The sequence below is a fragment of the Drosophila busckii genome, chromosome 3R (genome assembly GCF_011750605.1).
Source record: "Drosophila busckii strain San Diego stock center, stock number 13000-0081.31 chromosome 3R, ASM1175060v1, whole genome shotgun sequence".
NCBI lineage: Eukaryota > Metazoa > Arthropoda > Insecta > Diptera > Drosophilidae > Drosophila > Drosophila busckii.
Window position 1 is genome coordinate 10,146,651 of NC_046607.1, and position 16,433 is coordinate 10,163,083.

The window sequence follows — 16,433 nt, forward strand, 5'->3', positions numbered from 1 at the left end:
TTTCCTCGTTTGTTTGTCTTGCGCTTATCATTTAATAATGAATTTATTTTGTCAGCTAATAAATTATGAGCATCACGCTCAGCAACAGCAACAACAACAACTGAACTGAACTGAAGTGAACACAACATAATCAGCAGCATCTCTAGACTCTGTGGCTAGCGAGAGAGGACTTTGAGTTGAGTTCGAACGTGCGGCTCACGTTGATTTAGTGAGCCCGCAGTTTGTTTAGTTATTAGCTTTTGCCCTTTGCGCAGAACAAATTGCATTTTGATTTATGCGCCTTGCTTCACTTTATCGCGACTTCACTTTGCGTCGACTGTCGCCCACGCCAAACAGGAAATGACACCCATGCAAAAGCTAATGGCTACACATACTTGCAGGCAAACGCAAACGAGACCAAATTACTTGGCCTAAACCACATCAAAGGGCATTTAAAACTCGAAATTGGTAATTAAGTAAAACGCATAAACCACAAGCAGCAGCAAAGGCGGCAGGCAGTACAACGGGCCACACAGGAACTTTTGGCATGTCAAACAGCTCAGGCTCAACTGGTTTCGGTTTCAGTTTACAAGCGTTGCGCATTTCCGTTCAATGTGCAGCCGCAACTGTGGCAACAACAACAACAACAGCAGCAATGTAAAGTGTATTAAATAACCGCAAACGTACGCTCAACTCAAACACATGGCCAAAGGGCCGAGACATCGACGAGCAACTGCGGCAAACAAACAAAATTTGTAATTGAGTCATCAGGCAATTGCCAGACACAGCTGAGCCACGTCTGTGGTTGCGCCGCTGCCGCCAGAGCGCTGAGCCTCATTAACGTTGCAATAACAACAGCAACAACAACTAGAAGCGTAGCAGTTGCTACATATTTAGGCCAGTTTGTCAGTTGGCTACATTTTGGCCAGGCTGTTTGGTTTAGGGCTGGCTAAACTAGTCTATGCCACACAAAATAATGCAATGCAAATTTTACTTTTTTTCTTGTTATTTTGGTGGCAACTGCTGCTGCTGCTGCTGCTGCTGACATTGTCTGCTGACCTGATTCCCCATAGACACCTAGCCAACTGCTGATTGCCAACTGCGATAGGCAAAACATGGTCGGAAGCAGAGCTGTGCGCTGAGCTCAGCACGTCATTTAATTAAATATGCTTTCCGCTTTTCTGATTTATAGTTGCTGCAGTTGTAACTGGCCCAATCGATGCCCCCAACAGTTACAACAGCAGTGCAAAGCTTTGCAGCCCGATTAACTTTGGACCAACAGAAAAACTAAAAGCGGCTTAAGTCAGCCCTTTGCCCTTTGACTTGTTAGAGTCGCAAAAGAGAACAAATATCGAATTGGGTTTACCCATTAGCATCAGCGCTAAATGGAAACTGAATCTAGGTAAACTCTCTATTTTTATTAATTATGCAAATCAATACAAGAATTCTATGCTGTGCCACATTCATGCTGTGCCGTTGTTTCGCTTAGAATCAGAATATAGGTCAATCTATATACAATCAAACCTGTTGCTGGCTGCGGGCAATGCCATTCATTTAACCACATTTAAATAATTTGCTTATTAATGTGCAAATAAGCGCTGGCTGCTTTAATATTTGACACGCTTGACAGGGCCATCGATGCTGTATGCTTTATGCGCTTCTAATGGCTAATGGCTGATGGCTAATGGTGTCGCATTAATTTTATGAGCCAGCGACTGCTGACCAAATGATAAAAGCTCGCCTCGCCTTTGGCCCACAGGGCAATAAATTCTCTGCAGCTGTGAAAACTCAATGCAAAAATGGAAAACGATGTGTGAGTAGCTCGTAAAATTGCAGGCATTAAAAGCAATCCCTTTTGGCTTAATTGAAGTCATATCGCGTATTAAGCATACGCCTAGTTGTGTGCACTCTTTTTTAAATATATATATACCATATATATATATATATATATTTATGTAGCTCCAGCGGGAGCAGGCAAATAAGTAAATTGGATTTACCCCAGCCACGAAAAAAGAAACAGCAACTTTGCCTGATTGCCTGGTGCTATTGGCGCTGTGAGCTGTGAGCTGGGACTGGGACTAGGACTGGGACATCTTTAGTGACTGTGACTGCTGCACCTTCAGCTGCTGTTGCTGCCGGCTTTGTCGTTTGCCTATTGCTGCTACTTTTACAGCTCAGCTGACAATGTTGCCAATGTTGTACGGTAATTTTACATAAAAGCACATAAAGTGCAATGTTTGATCGTAAAACTTTTTTACGACATTTTTCCTGTACGCACACACACACACACACAGGCACACATAAAAACGACGTCAGCTGAGCTGATGGTGCTGCTGCTGACTTTATCTGTTGTGCGTTTATATTATTCTTTGCTTATACTTATTTTCTTCTTTTCTTCTTTTTTTTTTTCGTTTTCGGGGGGTGTAGCATGAAAATTGTTTGCTCGTATAAAATTTGTAACACGTGTGCCCACAGCCCTTGCCCTTGCCTAGGCATAGCAAAATTTATGCTTGCTCGTAGCTCGCAATATCTGGTTTATTGTTTGGCGCCAAGTGAAACACTTTGGAGAATTGCTTAGCCCGAAAGCCAGGCTGCCAAAATGTCAATCGAATCAGCTCGGAGGGGTCTCAGCTAAAGCTTTAAATAAAGACACTTAAGCCAACACTGGCAATTTACTAAATAGACCTTTGTTCGCCCGAGCTGCTTAACTGTAACTGTAACTGCAATTGCAGTTTCCGTTACCTTGAGCTAGTCCCGGCTTCTACGTTTAAGCACTCATAATGTTAATGACATGCACAGAAGCCAGCAGCCCGCCCACGCATTCAAAATACTTTTGCCAGCATTAATGGCCTAAGCCTGGGATCCAACCTACGGCAAAGGCTTCCTTCTACGGCCATTGTGTAGCAGCAAATGCAAATGTTGCAGTTGCAACTCAGCATATGTAAATGCAACTTGCTGGCAACTGTGCCATTTAGTTGCAAGTCTAAGCGCAGCTGCTGCTGCTGCTGCTGTCGTCGTCATCGCCTTCATTAAAAATAAAGTAATTTTCACGCATGTGCTTGGGCCAAATAGAAAATAAAATGCATTTGTTTCCCGCAACATGATGAACGAGCTGATGCTATAAAGTGCACGACTATCAAATACGCTTTGCACCAAAAACAAAGTTGAAATGTGCACTACAGAGTCATGCCACGCCCCCAATTCACAGACATTTATTCAAGTTGAGCTAGACATGGCTGCTGCGGCGTACTTTAAGCGAATTTCATTTGTCTGCAGCGTCAACCACTTGACAATCACTCACGTGGCACACAGTCGCGCAGCTTCCTGCATCTGGCCATGGCAACACATAGCGCTCTACCCTAGCCCTCGACTCAACTTTGTTGGCCAACAACAGCAACATGCGGGGCAACTCCCTAGACGCTTGTCTGGGCGGTCTGCTTGGTGTTAACAAGTTCCCATGCAGCCGCTTAAATATTAACACACACACACATGCACACACACAGCCGCACGCCCATGTGACGTCTGTCGTCAGCGTAGTCGGCAACTGTAAATAAATACTCATAGAGCACACGGCGGCGGCGCGGCAGCAGCAGCGGGAAAAAAATGAAAATGAAAGAATCTTGTGTGTCATTGCTCTCGACGTTTGCAGCGCTGCGACAGCTGTCAGAATGTTGTGCCCCCTCGCTGTGGCACGTTTGCTGATGTTGGCCAAGACGCAAGCCAAATAAGCAAAGATATTTGCCAGTAAACCGCTACAAATCATTAAAAATCAACGCAATGCCAGCAATTTATAATTAACTGCAACTCAATCACACTTGAGAACAAGACAATACCGCAGAGTGAGGTGGGCCAGGTGGGGTGGGGGGGGGGGGGGGTCAATGTATAGCATTGAAAATGCCTCAATGCAATTAGAGGCTGCATGGGACAGTCGTATGTGCTGGCTCATTACGTGCCCCAAAACACACACACACACGCGCACTCGAACACATAAAGAAAAATTTATAGAGAAAATTAAATTGCGTTTGCTTGGCAGGCTGGCAGGCTAGCGGGCTGGCAGCACAAGTGGGCGCCAAGGCACGTTGTCGACCGTGTTAATTGCCGCAAATGCCCGAGGTGCAATGCCATGCAACACACACACACACACATACACACATAGGCACAGGCACACACATACGCTTGCAACACCCGCGTTGCAGCTTGTTAGCACAGGCCTTTGAGCCTTTGTAGCTGCGTTTATTGGGTCTTGCCTGCTTGCCACAAAATTTATGTGCGCCTGTGGCAGCCACAGCTATGCGCATAATTGCGCTGCCCACAAGCAATGCGCGCAATCGAGCATGCCACATAATTGAATGCGATCTAAACAAGGCGTAAAGTTGACTAATTTCCACCAAGAATTTCCCGCTCATAAGGCAGGCATATGGACTTTCAGTTGAAGCCGCGCCTCTTGGCTCCAAAGCTGGCAAATAAATTTCAATATCTGTAACATTTTTTTTGGGGGGCCAAGCTAAAAGCTAAATCACTGCACAGCCAAATTGTGTCAGAGCTCTCAGCGCATATTTCATCATCATTAAACTGTAGCTGTGTTTGTATTTGTCAGAGCAAGGGCAATCCTTCTGCCCGCTCCAGCGCTCCTGCTGCTAAGCACGGCTCACCTTTAGCCATTTGCACTTTTCGATGCTTTCACGTTTTTCATCATCATTACCAGCAGCTTTTATGCAACAACAACAACTACAACAACAACAGGAACAACAACAAAGAACGCCAAAAGTAATAAATAATTTCGTTTAGCTCACTGAGCTCAGACCCCAAATCAAGAACCAGAGCAAATGCCACTACTCTTGTGTATGTGTGTGTGTGTATGTTCGTGTGTGTGTTTGCCTTGGCTGCTATGCTGGGTGTTACTTCCGCAAACATCAAATGCCAGCACAGGTTATAGCAGTGGCAGTGGGGCGGCTAAAATATGACAAAATGCTGTTTGAGACATTTTCAGTTATTGATACGCCCGTCAGCAACCAGCCAGCCAGCCAGCCAGCCAACCATTCAGTCAGCCAAAGAGTCAACTTTATGTGTATGTGTGTTCAAATACTTGTTATTAATAAACCCAAGCCCAGAGCCCAGGCAGACAGAGCGAGAGAGCATAGGAGCGAACAGAAGTAGTAAAATTCGCATGAAATTGAAAGCAAAGTTTGGGTCTTGCTGATAAATAGCAAATGTGGGCAAGTTGGGGGGTTGGGGTCGATCAGCTTCGGCTTTCGGTTATGCTGGGCGGCTGTCCAATGCCACACGCACTTTATCACAAATCAAGCCAAGTTTTTTGTTGTTGGGGGCACGCCCCCGTTGCACGTCTCGCAAACACTTTGCTCGGGCGGGTGATAAATTTGATGGCAAAAGAAATTATGAGGGTGTCGCTGGTATGCCGATGCCGATGCCGATGATGTCCTGTCTTCTGTATAAAACCCATGACTAAAGATATGATGCTATAAATATGCCAAGGCGATAAATATTCTAAAGCAGCAGCCAGCTAAATCTGCTCAAAAACCGATCAATGTCATATTTATCACATGTCTTGCAATCTCAAAGACTTAACTAGAAGCTTCATGTTGCTGTTGTGGTTAAAGCGTTGATTTGGTCAGCTTAAAGTTGCTCGTGTTTTTTATAAATTGTAACAGCGACAGCAAATGGTTGCAAGTTGTTGATGTTGCTGCTGCTGGTGCTGTGCTGTTGTTGTTGTGGGTGGCGCCGCCAAGTGGCATGGAGTTGAACGAACTGCTGTTTGCCTTTGCGTTCGGGCTGCAATTAAAATTACATGCAGCGTCACACACACAAAGACAGCAGCTTATGTTCGTATATATGTGTGTGTGTGTAATGAGAAACGCATTCATTCATTTATAGATTTTAATTGAGGCATACTGTTGCTGCTGCCGCGCCGAGAGACCAAGTGACCAAGTTTAAAGACACGCACACAAACATTTGCTTGACACATGTCAGTCACTCAGTCAGTCAGTCGAGCTGACAGTCAACAGTCGACTTTCCATTAATTAGGCATCAAAATAATTCATTAGTGTAATGAGTATGTGAAATGGCACAACTACAACTGCTGCTACTGCTACAGCTACTGCTAATGAAAGCCTTTGACTAAACCACAACTATCTACGGCGTAAGCTCTATGCAAACTCAAGCAAAGCCGCACTTGCCACAGCTGCTGCTTGTCATGTGAAATGTGTGAAATGCCAACATGCCTCAGCTGACGTCGCTGCTGCTGCTTTATGACTTTTTATTTTTGTTGCCTTTTGTTGCGCTTATGCCCGCTACTATTCATTATGCGAATGTGCATTAATTATGTTGTAGTAGTTGCAACAGACGCCGCGGCAGCGGCACCAGCTGTAAAATGGGCTCAAAGGCGGCGTGCAGCTTAGTTGAAAAATTGTTAACGTTCGCATAAGAAATTCATGTAAATTTGCAGCTCATTAAAACTAGCGCAGTTTGCTTCAACATTAAACAAAACTTAAAGCTCGCCCAACGCCGAACGCGCAGCTGGCGCTCATTGCTTATGCTAACTGCTCATGCTACTTCTAAGTAGCTCTAATGACATAATCTGCTTTTAGGCAACAGCAAAGCGACTGAACGACTGAGGCGACTGTCAGCAGCACAAACACTAACGGCAGCGCCCTTTAACTAATCCGCTTAAATGACTTTTGTTGTTGTTGCTGCTGCTGCTGTTGCTGCTGCTGTTGCTTTAGCTGTGTCGTTTGCTGTGTGCATATTAAACTTATCGCTGGCAACGACCGCAATTATAAAATTATAATGATAATACTCGACTAGGGAGCGTCAACTGCTGACAGTTGGTTTGTCATTGCCATCGCTGCTGATCTGCCCGCCCAGATAACTGACGGCAGCAACAACAGTAGTTATTAAAACAAGTCCAACTGTCAGCGCCAGTTGCTCGCCTGGCGATTTCACAAAATATCTCTATGCATATCTCTAAGCGTAAACCAGTTTGCCAGTTGCCAGTTGCCATTGACTAATTGCAACACATGCAAGCAACATCTTCACAATGATAGCAGCTCTCGACTCTATATGAAATAATTACTGCAACGCTGCACAGTTTAATTGCCACTTTCTACTCAAACTAATAAGCGCGCTGTCTTGTTTATCTCTTTGCAGCTGCTGATGAAATGTTTGACAACGCGACGTATACGCAATACGCTTGAACTTGTGAGCAGCGCAAACTAAAGAGCAAGCCTCAACATGAATTGCTTGTGTCGACCCTCGCGGATAATGTCCGTGCGCATTAATCTGCTGGATGAAACCGACTTTATACACGAAATCAAGGTAAGTGTCGAGTCTCTGGGCTAAACTGTCAACTCTTTGCTCAATATTAGCCGCAACGAGCCCGCTCGTTTAGCCTCAGACCCATCCCCAACCCCACCCCGACGCGCTCCCTCTTGTGATTTATGTGAGTTGACAAAAAGTGTTGCATACTTTGCACGTGCCTGATGGCCCCTACTGTCTGCTAAGCGTTCCAGACGCCGCTCACCCTCATCAATATTTAGTGTGTGTGCGACTGGGCAAACATGCAAAGTGCCATCATTCACACGTCGCCTGCCGCTGCTGCTGCTGCCGCTGCCACATATTGTGGCTTGCCCCTTTTGCCTCTAAAACTGCGCACGTTTGGCAAATTAAATGGGTCGTCAGCGACTGAGCGACTCAGGCTCAGTCGGAGCCACGTTGTCGCCTTTTGTTGGAAAATATTCTGCTGAGCTGGCAAGCGAGCTGAGAGTTGGCATCATTGTGCGGACAAATCAAATAAATAGCTCTGATTTGTGCGAGTTTATGCTCTTTGAATTTAGCAAGCCTGTGCAGAAAGCAAATCCGAATATATAAAATGAACATGAAATTGTAGATGTTGTCACAGACTTTTAATTAAAAATATGTATTTTTGTTTGCACAAGCAATTTTCTGCCCTGACCACAAGACACAAGCAATATAGTTAGGCTTTGACTCGAAGGCGCCAATAGAAATTAGAAACTATGGAATATTCATTTTAGCAACATGTCAAGTCTGTTGCTGCAAATACATGTCATCAGCACTGGGCCTGCGGGCTCTTTGGGAACATAATGAGCAGTGGACTACGTAAGCACGCTGCCTAATTATACAGCCAAGCATAGCAGCTGAGCAGCTTGAGTTACTTGCGGGTATTTGCGGCTGCGGCTGCCATCTGCATAATCAGAGCAGTTGATCGCTCTGCGCCCACGGCATAATGTACCAGTGCCAGTTAGCATCAGATTGATCGGCTGGCTGGCAGGCTAGTTAGCATTTTCTGGGAACTGGCTAATGACACTTGGCTGCGTCGACAAGTTGCATGCGGCATGTGGCATGTGGCGGCAAATACATTTGCTACATTGCAGCAGATAAACGCTAATAATCACAGCTCATCAACAAGACATTTATAATAATTTTACAAGCAACAGCAACAACTACCAACTAAGTAGAGTAAGTCAAGTTAAGCCAGCAAAGCGACTAATCACCTAACAACCAACTTTGCCCCACTGTCCGTCCGTCTCGCTGTCAGTGCGGCGCATTAGACATGTGTGTCGTGCCTTGTGTCGTGTATGTTTGGTGGGCGTATCCACAATTTGACAATGGCAGTTGAGGCGGACAGCAGCAGTCGCCGCCGCCGCTGCTGTTGCTGTTGTCGTTGCTAGACATTGTTGTTGTTGGCGCAGCGCACGCCTCGAGCCATTATTAATGAGTTTAAACTGGCAGCAGCATAAGACAACAACAAGCATGTTGCAGTTGCTCTGGCTGTTGCAAATTTGTCTACGGGCTTGCACTTGCGACAACTTATCGCATGTAATTATTGGCCGAGAGGCTCACGTAGCACGTCAGCCGCATGATTGATAAAAGCCGCGCGCACCGACAAAAATACCAAAAAATCAGCCATGAATGAAACGACAAAGTGCCGGTCCAGCTGCCAGTCAGCACGACTGCAGCATACGCTGTAAAATGTGGCAACGCCAGCAACGTGTGGCAAGTAAGCCTTAGTGGCTTGCGGTGCGGTGCGTGGCATTAAAATGCGTGTGGCCAGCTCAGCAATGAATGTAATTTTATTTACGCGCACTCGCTGTCAAAGGCAAGCGGCTTGTCGCCGCCGGCACTAAGCGTAACGCACTTAAGGCCGCTGTCAAATGCGTCCAATAAGCGCTAATGAAATGCAGCCCGTCTGTCTCTCCGTCCGGTTGTCTGTGTGTGGAGTTGAGTTGAGTTCAATTGCTGTTGAGTTGTTGTTGCTTAATTTTATCAGCAGTCGGTTACAACAAATATGCGTAACATCAGTCAGAGAAGCGAAGAGAGAGAGAGCAACGTGACAATGTATCGTAATCGATATTTCATGACCATGGCAAACAGCATGCATACGTTGCGTATGATTGATTTTTGTTCACTCTGAGTTGTAGCAGATGATAATAAAGTAACAACCACACATGACCATGAAATAAATACGAGCACATCGCAGCTTCAGTTACATTTGTAGTCTACACAGCGAGAAAAACAAAATGAGATAAAATTTTTCACAATTGTTTACAATTTAAAGCCTTCAAATTAAATTTACGATACATAAATAATTTATTGTGTGATTTATGTGCTTTAGCTTTTTTTATTATATTGTTGTGTTGCAACAGCAATTGAAATGAAAAATAGATTTAACAAATTGCCGGCTAAATATATTTTTAAAGCCATTACAACTAGCAGCATTTGTTGCTATTTTTGTTCGACTTAAGCTCAACCAGGCGCGGCGTGGCTTTAAAAGCGGCGAGCTAAGTGCACACCATACAACAGCAACAGCAACGGCAACGGCAACGGCACAAGTATGACAAATGATTTTGACGACTTCATGCTCACAGACGTGGCCGTAACAAACCCCAGACAAAACATTATTTCTAGCTAGCCGACATAAAGGCCAGTCTATGGCGATGTCTATGTCTAGGTTTATGCTCATGTATGTCTTTCTCTCTCTGTGTGTGTGTGTGTGCGCGCACATTTTTGTCATTTGTCATGCTTACATGCTAATGACAGCTGGCCTAAGAACAGCGCAAAGAGTGGAAACAATTCGTGGGTCTGCAATGGCATCAAGTTGCTTTTCGGCACTTAAAGTTTGCGCCAAACACAAACACAAACTAAGGTTATATAATTATCTAGTGTAACGGCTTGGCATCCAAAATAAAATAAATGCTGTGTGGGCAGCTCGGTCGGTGTTTGGCTTGCGCTTAATTCTGTCAATACGCCGCGCTGCATGGTCAGCTGAGAATTTATGTAAATCACTCGACGCACTTGAGGCGGCCAGGCCTGCTGGCCACAATGACAAGCCAAAACCTAAATGATGGCTTCAAGTGTTGCACGAGCAAACACTTCAGCTCGCCACAGCCGCTGCAGCCAACAAAACTCAAAACCCAACTTTATGTGTGTGTGTGTGTGTCTGTGTGCTTGAGCTTTTGTTTGGTGGCCACAGCTTAGAAATTATGCCACGGGGGACATTTAATTAGACTCGCTGGACGCGGCAAGCGTTCACACGCCAAGCTGGCCAAATAAACCTGCAGTTTATGGCCAACATAATTAAGTTAAAAGCTTTTTTACAGCCAAGCGTGCTTTTAAATTGATAATGAATATAAAGCAAAAAACCCATGAAGCGTATTTAATGGCTAAATAAATGGATAGAACTCCACCCGCACCCGCTCCCGCTCCGGCAACGGCTCCCGCACACCCGCGCACCTGACAATACCATTTGCTTAATGTAAATACACACAACATTTGCAATGACAGTCCATTGATTAAGATTGTCAGTCTGAAATTGGAAAAGGGCTGCGACAAGCAAACAAAACCCAAATCGAATACCAAGCACACTCGAAGAAATATTGGGGCAGCAACAAGAAAAATATATAAAAATACTTTAAGCTAAATATCTGTGATATGAATGATATGGAGTTAAAAGTAAACCCTTGCTTATGCCTATTAACAGAAGTGAAAAAGTTAACAGAGGTCGTTCAAGAAAATTCTAACATACGACAGATTTAGGAGTAGAAAGTAAAAGAGAATTGATCCTAAGGAGAACAATTTAATTTAATTTAATATAATTCAATATCTGCAATAAATTAAAAATTAAATCGTGCCCAATTCCTATATATGATAAAATTAGAAATTATTTGACTCGTCTTTTATATCTTTTTATTGCAAGTGTATTGCGTTAAAAGCTTGCAATTAATAAGGCAAAAAAAAGGGTTGAGCCCAAAAGGTTGCACATTTCGTACCTTTAGCAAAACTCAGCCAAGCATTATTGTTTTTCTTTTTTTCATTAGGTCGGAGGGGGGTAATTACTTTATCTGTTGCTGAAGTTGCGCTTTGGTTGCTAATAGGATTAACCAAAAAAAAATTACTTACCTATAGCTACGAAACAAAGCTGGTTTTGGCTGGCTCCGCCAAAGAATATTTGTGGCCGTCGTCGTTTGCCTTTTACAGCTGTCAGAACCATAACTCAGTGTCATGTCGTTTTGGCTAGTCGGCTGGCTGTGGCTTGAAAGCGACTGCAAATGTATCTGTATCTGTATCTGTTGCGTGGCCGCAGAAAACTTTTCGACAAGACAAAAAGCAATTGTTCAATGGGCGCTCATGGACTAAAGCATCGAAATAGATTTGCAAACAATTTGCAACAATTCAATCAAAAAAATAAAACAAAAAGAGAACTTTAAACGCAAATACACACAGAGCGACTGACAAACGGTCAGTTTGGTTTGGATTGGGTTGGTTGGGTGGGGACGGAGAACGGGGGCGCATACGCTGGCTGGCGATCAGATAACTCACTCACTTGGTGGTCTATGCCAGAGACAAGAGCAACCTACAGAGCAGCAGCAGCCGCAGCAGCAGCAGCGGCATTTCTAGACTCTATGCCCTATGTCTCTGTTCGCTGTGCTGTTTGTTTAGCCAAGCGTTTGAATGGAGCACAAGCCAAACAAGCGCAACGCCAAAGAAATTCAAGGTGAGGCATTTGTGTTTTTCTTTCATTTTCATTTTCCTTTTGCCGTGGCTGTTGCTGTTGCTGTGTCTGTGGCTGTGGCTGCTCCCTTGATGTGCGAGGATAAGCGCAAAGATATTTGCCAAGCAACCAGACAGACAATGAGACAGAGCCAGACAGTCAGCCAGCTAGTCAAACAATGATATTCAACATTTGAGCTGTCAGGCAGCGTTTCTAAACTTTTTTGCGTCTACTAGTTCCTGTGTGTGTCTGTGTGACATGTGGAGCGTGTGTGGAAAATGCAAGTGTTGCAGGTGAGGCGCTGACGGCAGCGGAAGCTGTAGCTCTTGCTTTCCATGCCGGAAACTAGCTGACAAGTTGAACAGTTGCATGTGCGATATTTCACAGAATGCAAACAGCACAAAGCAGAACAAACGGCTATTGATTGCAGCCCAAGAAGCTGCCCCAAAGGCACTGCCCCAGAAAGATGCGGCAAATGTCAACAGGCCAACGTACGAACGCGAGCGTCGGCGACTGACAGGCCCACAACTGACAATCTGACATTCTCCAAGCTGCCAAAGCCTAGAAATCTAAATGCAACATTGCTGCTGCTGCTGCTACTGCTGCTGCGTACAGTTGAGTGTCTTGACACAACTCATATTGCATTCGTATCTGCATAGCTTCAGCTTCAGTCAGCGAACTGAGGCTGCTGCTTCTAAAAGCTGAAGCATTGTCAGGCTTTGTGTCCCGTTTGTCTGTTTGGCGTGGCAGGCGAAATAAAACTCCCGTAAACAGACAGTTGAGTAAGTTGATAATGCTGACGCCATGAATACTCTAACACATGAGACATGAGCGTAGCCAGAAGGTATCAAGGAGAACGAAGCTTTTAAACTATGCAATGTATTTATTAAAATAGCCCGTAGTTAGAACTTGACAATGAATGAAATTCAATACAAATAAGTCTTCCCTATCTGATTCTTTGTCCTAATATTGATGCTTAAATGAAAGTTGAGTGTTAATTTGAATTTTCCATTTTAGTTTCTACAACTTTATTGTCGATGTAAGAAATTGAATTTAGATAAATCCCACGAGTCTAAAATTAAATGAAACCCTATACTCTGCTATGTTATGCTGTGTAACAGTTTATTAAAGTTTCATATTTCCTAAAGATTTGTTTGTTAAGCTTTTGATACTTTTTCTTCATATCTTGGCCAAATCTTTTTTAAAACAAACAATTTAATATTTATTGTGTTTGTGTGCATCACACCAAAGTATAGTCAAGTATGATTAGAATTAGAGCTTAACAAATTCCGAAAAGCCTCCAGGGAGCACCACATAAATACTTAACATATTGATAAGCAGATTTATACATATAAATATATATATATTTATATTATAACTTATGATTCATAAATAGGTTTTTGTTATTACTCTCTTTTGAAAATCCAAGCTTATCACATACACATATATGAATATACATATATTGTAAAATTATATGGAATATACTTAACAAAGACAAGCTTTTAGTTAAGTGCTTGCTGCCAGCAATTTGCAGTGTATTGCCATGCGTTGTGGCATCTCAACAACAACAACAACAACAACAGCAAACAATCGGCAAACAGTAAACCGAGACGAACCTTGACTGAGCTGCAGGAATTACGCAAATCTCGTTTGCTGAATGTGTTTTCAGTTAGCTGAAGATGCGCCAGCGTCAATGTTGCAGCCCCAACAACAAAAATAAACAGGATGAGCTGGACGAATGGGCGTGGTGGGGTGGGATGCAGTAGCAGTCAGCTTGAAGCGGCTTGAACATAAATCTTTCTGAGCATTTGGATTCTCTGTCTCTCGTTGGCTGCATAATGTCGACAATGTCGTCGACTCCGACAAGAACAACACGATGTAGCTGCCATTGCTGCTGCTGCTGCTGCTGCTGCTGCTGCTGCTGATGCTGGTTGCTGCTGCGTTTTGTCGCCGTTTTGTCTGTGACATTGCAAACGATTGCGTTTGCTTCGCTGCAACTGCTTTAATCTTGGCATTTTTCTTTGCATTTGGCTTTTGTTTGCTGGCAGCAGCAGCTTAAAACTCATAATGCCGTTATAAACACAAACGTATGTGTGTGTGTGTTTGTGTGTGTGTGTTGTCAAAGGTCAGCGCACGTTTAAGCCATGTAGCGCAATTATACACAGACGGCAGTTGACGTTGAGTTGCGTTGGTCAAGTAAATAAGCTGGCATTGAATGCCAGAGCTGCCAGCTTTGCCACGAATAAGCCGACATAAGTAAATGCAGCGAGTGGCAAATTGTTGCACAGCCAACAGCAGCAGCACCAGCAGCAGCAACAAACTATGTGTTAATTATATTACCTAAAAACAGCGCCGAGATTTAAGCACGCAAATCTGGAGTAGTTAAGCAAGCTGCAAACTAAAGTAAACTAAAATAAATAATAAGCCAAAGTGTGTTAGTCACGTTTTCGCAGCAAAACTTGTTTCGCCAAGGGTGTTGATTAAGTTTGCCGAAAGATGCTGCCGGCGGATCTGTGGAGAAGAAGTCCGGAAAATGTGCCAAAAGTGTCGCCTCGCCTTCTTGCTGCTGCGAAGGGATGAAAAGTTCAATGGTAGAGAGTGTGTCGTATGTGTGTGGTGCTGGTTTTCCCACTTGCTGCTCACTAATTAAGTTGCATGGCAAAAGTTCTTTTGCGAGCGCCCTTTGTAAAAATACAGACAACTTTAGTATTAGACTAGACCGTCTCTATGTTTTATGTGGGCCAACTGGAGCGGGCGAAGTGTTGCTGGCTGTTTAGCAGGACTAAAAATGTAAGCTCATTAAGTGGGCTTGGCTGCTTGGCCGACAGCAGCAGTCGCCAACATCAAAGTAAGCATAATTTGATTAAGACATTTAAGCCAAAGACCTAATCATCATTAGCATCAGCATAAGCATGCCTCAAAAGTTCTAGCCAACCCCCGAGAAAAGCTCTTAGACAGCAGCCTCTTCCTCGCCCAGACTTGTATACGTCATTGATTCTCAGCTAGGCGTATGTAATTTATTGAACTCGAACTGAACTGAAGCGCAGACCTGCAATAACAACCCCAACTAAAGCTTAAGCTAAAGCCAATGCCAAAGGCAAAGGAAAACCTTTTTGGTGCTTTAACAGTTTTGTTTGCACAAGTTTTTCCGGCTCCACTGTGATTAATTGCGTGCGTAGCCAGTTGTCTTGGCCATAACTTTAATGAACGCTGCTTAGACATGCATGAACCGTAACTGAGCTCAGCTCAGACTTAAAGTGCAGTATGTATTTTCATTTTCATTAAAAGCACTCATCAAGCATTCTATATATAAGCCAGTGCATGTAACTTCATAAGCTTCACTTTACTTGCTGGCTGGCTTATGCATTTTTAAAAGACACATTACTTCTACTCGCTTTTCTTGCTACTACTTATCAGTAGTGTATACAGCAAGAGCATTGTCAACATGGCAAACAATAAGGACATGCTGTCCTGTGTTGCAACACGAAACACGCAGCATGCTGCTAATGCAATTTTAAAGTGACTGCAGCTTAGCAGTTGTCAATGTTAAATAGATTCTGAGTCAGAGAGACAGACACTCTGTCAGTTGCATGTCATTTGGCTTACAATTAGTTTTAAAAGGATTATGAAGTCAGTCCTGACTCCTGAGGCGAACTACTGTGTTCATATGCTAAAGTCAAAATGGCTTTGACCTTTGTAAGGTTGTGTCATATACAGATTATCGCTTGCCAAGCTCATTTTCTTGTGCTTGCAATTCCCAGCAGACAACTTACAATCGGTTTATGTAGCCGACTCCGAGTCCGAGTCCTTTTGTTGGTCAGCAAAAGTTTAACATAAATTCAAAGGGCACACACATAGACAGAGATGGGCTATGGGTTGTTCACACTTGCTGGCCATTAAGTTTATGACGCAACAACAATAAAACATGCCAATACAAAAGGGCTGACCTCCCACTGCTTCATTGTGGCCAGTGGCCAGTGGCCATTGGCCACCAAGGGATGTTTGGTCAGGCGGCAGCCAGGAGCAGCACATACCATAAATAAAACATGGCAGCGGCCCACAAGACCTGACTGCTGACTGCCAAAACAATATAAAAATAAAATGATATAAAATAAAAAACAATGTAAACGCAAAAGCGCAACACAACAGAAACAGAAAAGCAAAAAACAAAAAACAAAACACAAGCGTTGCCTGCTGCTTGGCTCAAAAGTCAGACAAGGGAATTCGTAGTGTAGTGTAGTGTCTGGTCAGCAGCAAAATTCAAACATGTTAAGCGCCAGCTGGAGTCACAGACGACAGACAATGAAGCATCGGATCAGCCGTGCGGCATGTGGCCATGCAGCATGTGGCACTGTGGTTAAACGTGCTGCGCCTCCTGGTTAGAGTTTCGAGTGTTTTGCGGTTGCAGCTGTGCCCAAAGCCACCATCA

The 16,433-nt window shown here is 43.9% G+C and overlaps 1 protein-coding gene across 7 annotated transcripts in view; it reads left to right on the plus strand.

Annotated features, from left to right (window-relative positions):
- LOC108603462 (band 4.1-like protein 4) overlaps window positions 1-16,433 on the plus strand; it is a 52,816-nt gene that overhangs the window by 15,686 nt on the left and 20,697 nt on the right. For all 7 annotated transcript variants that reach the window (XM_017992300.2, XM_017992301.2, XM_017992299.1 and 4 more), the window contains one exon: window positions 7,144-7,311. In XM_017992300.2, the coding sequence (XP_017847789.1) occupies window positions 7,228-7,311 (84 nt within the window). In that variant the 5' untranslated portion in view covers window positions 7,144-7,227. The remainder of the gene's footprint in view (window positions 1-7,143; window positions 7,312-16,433) is intronic.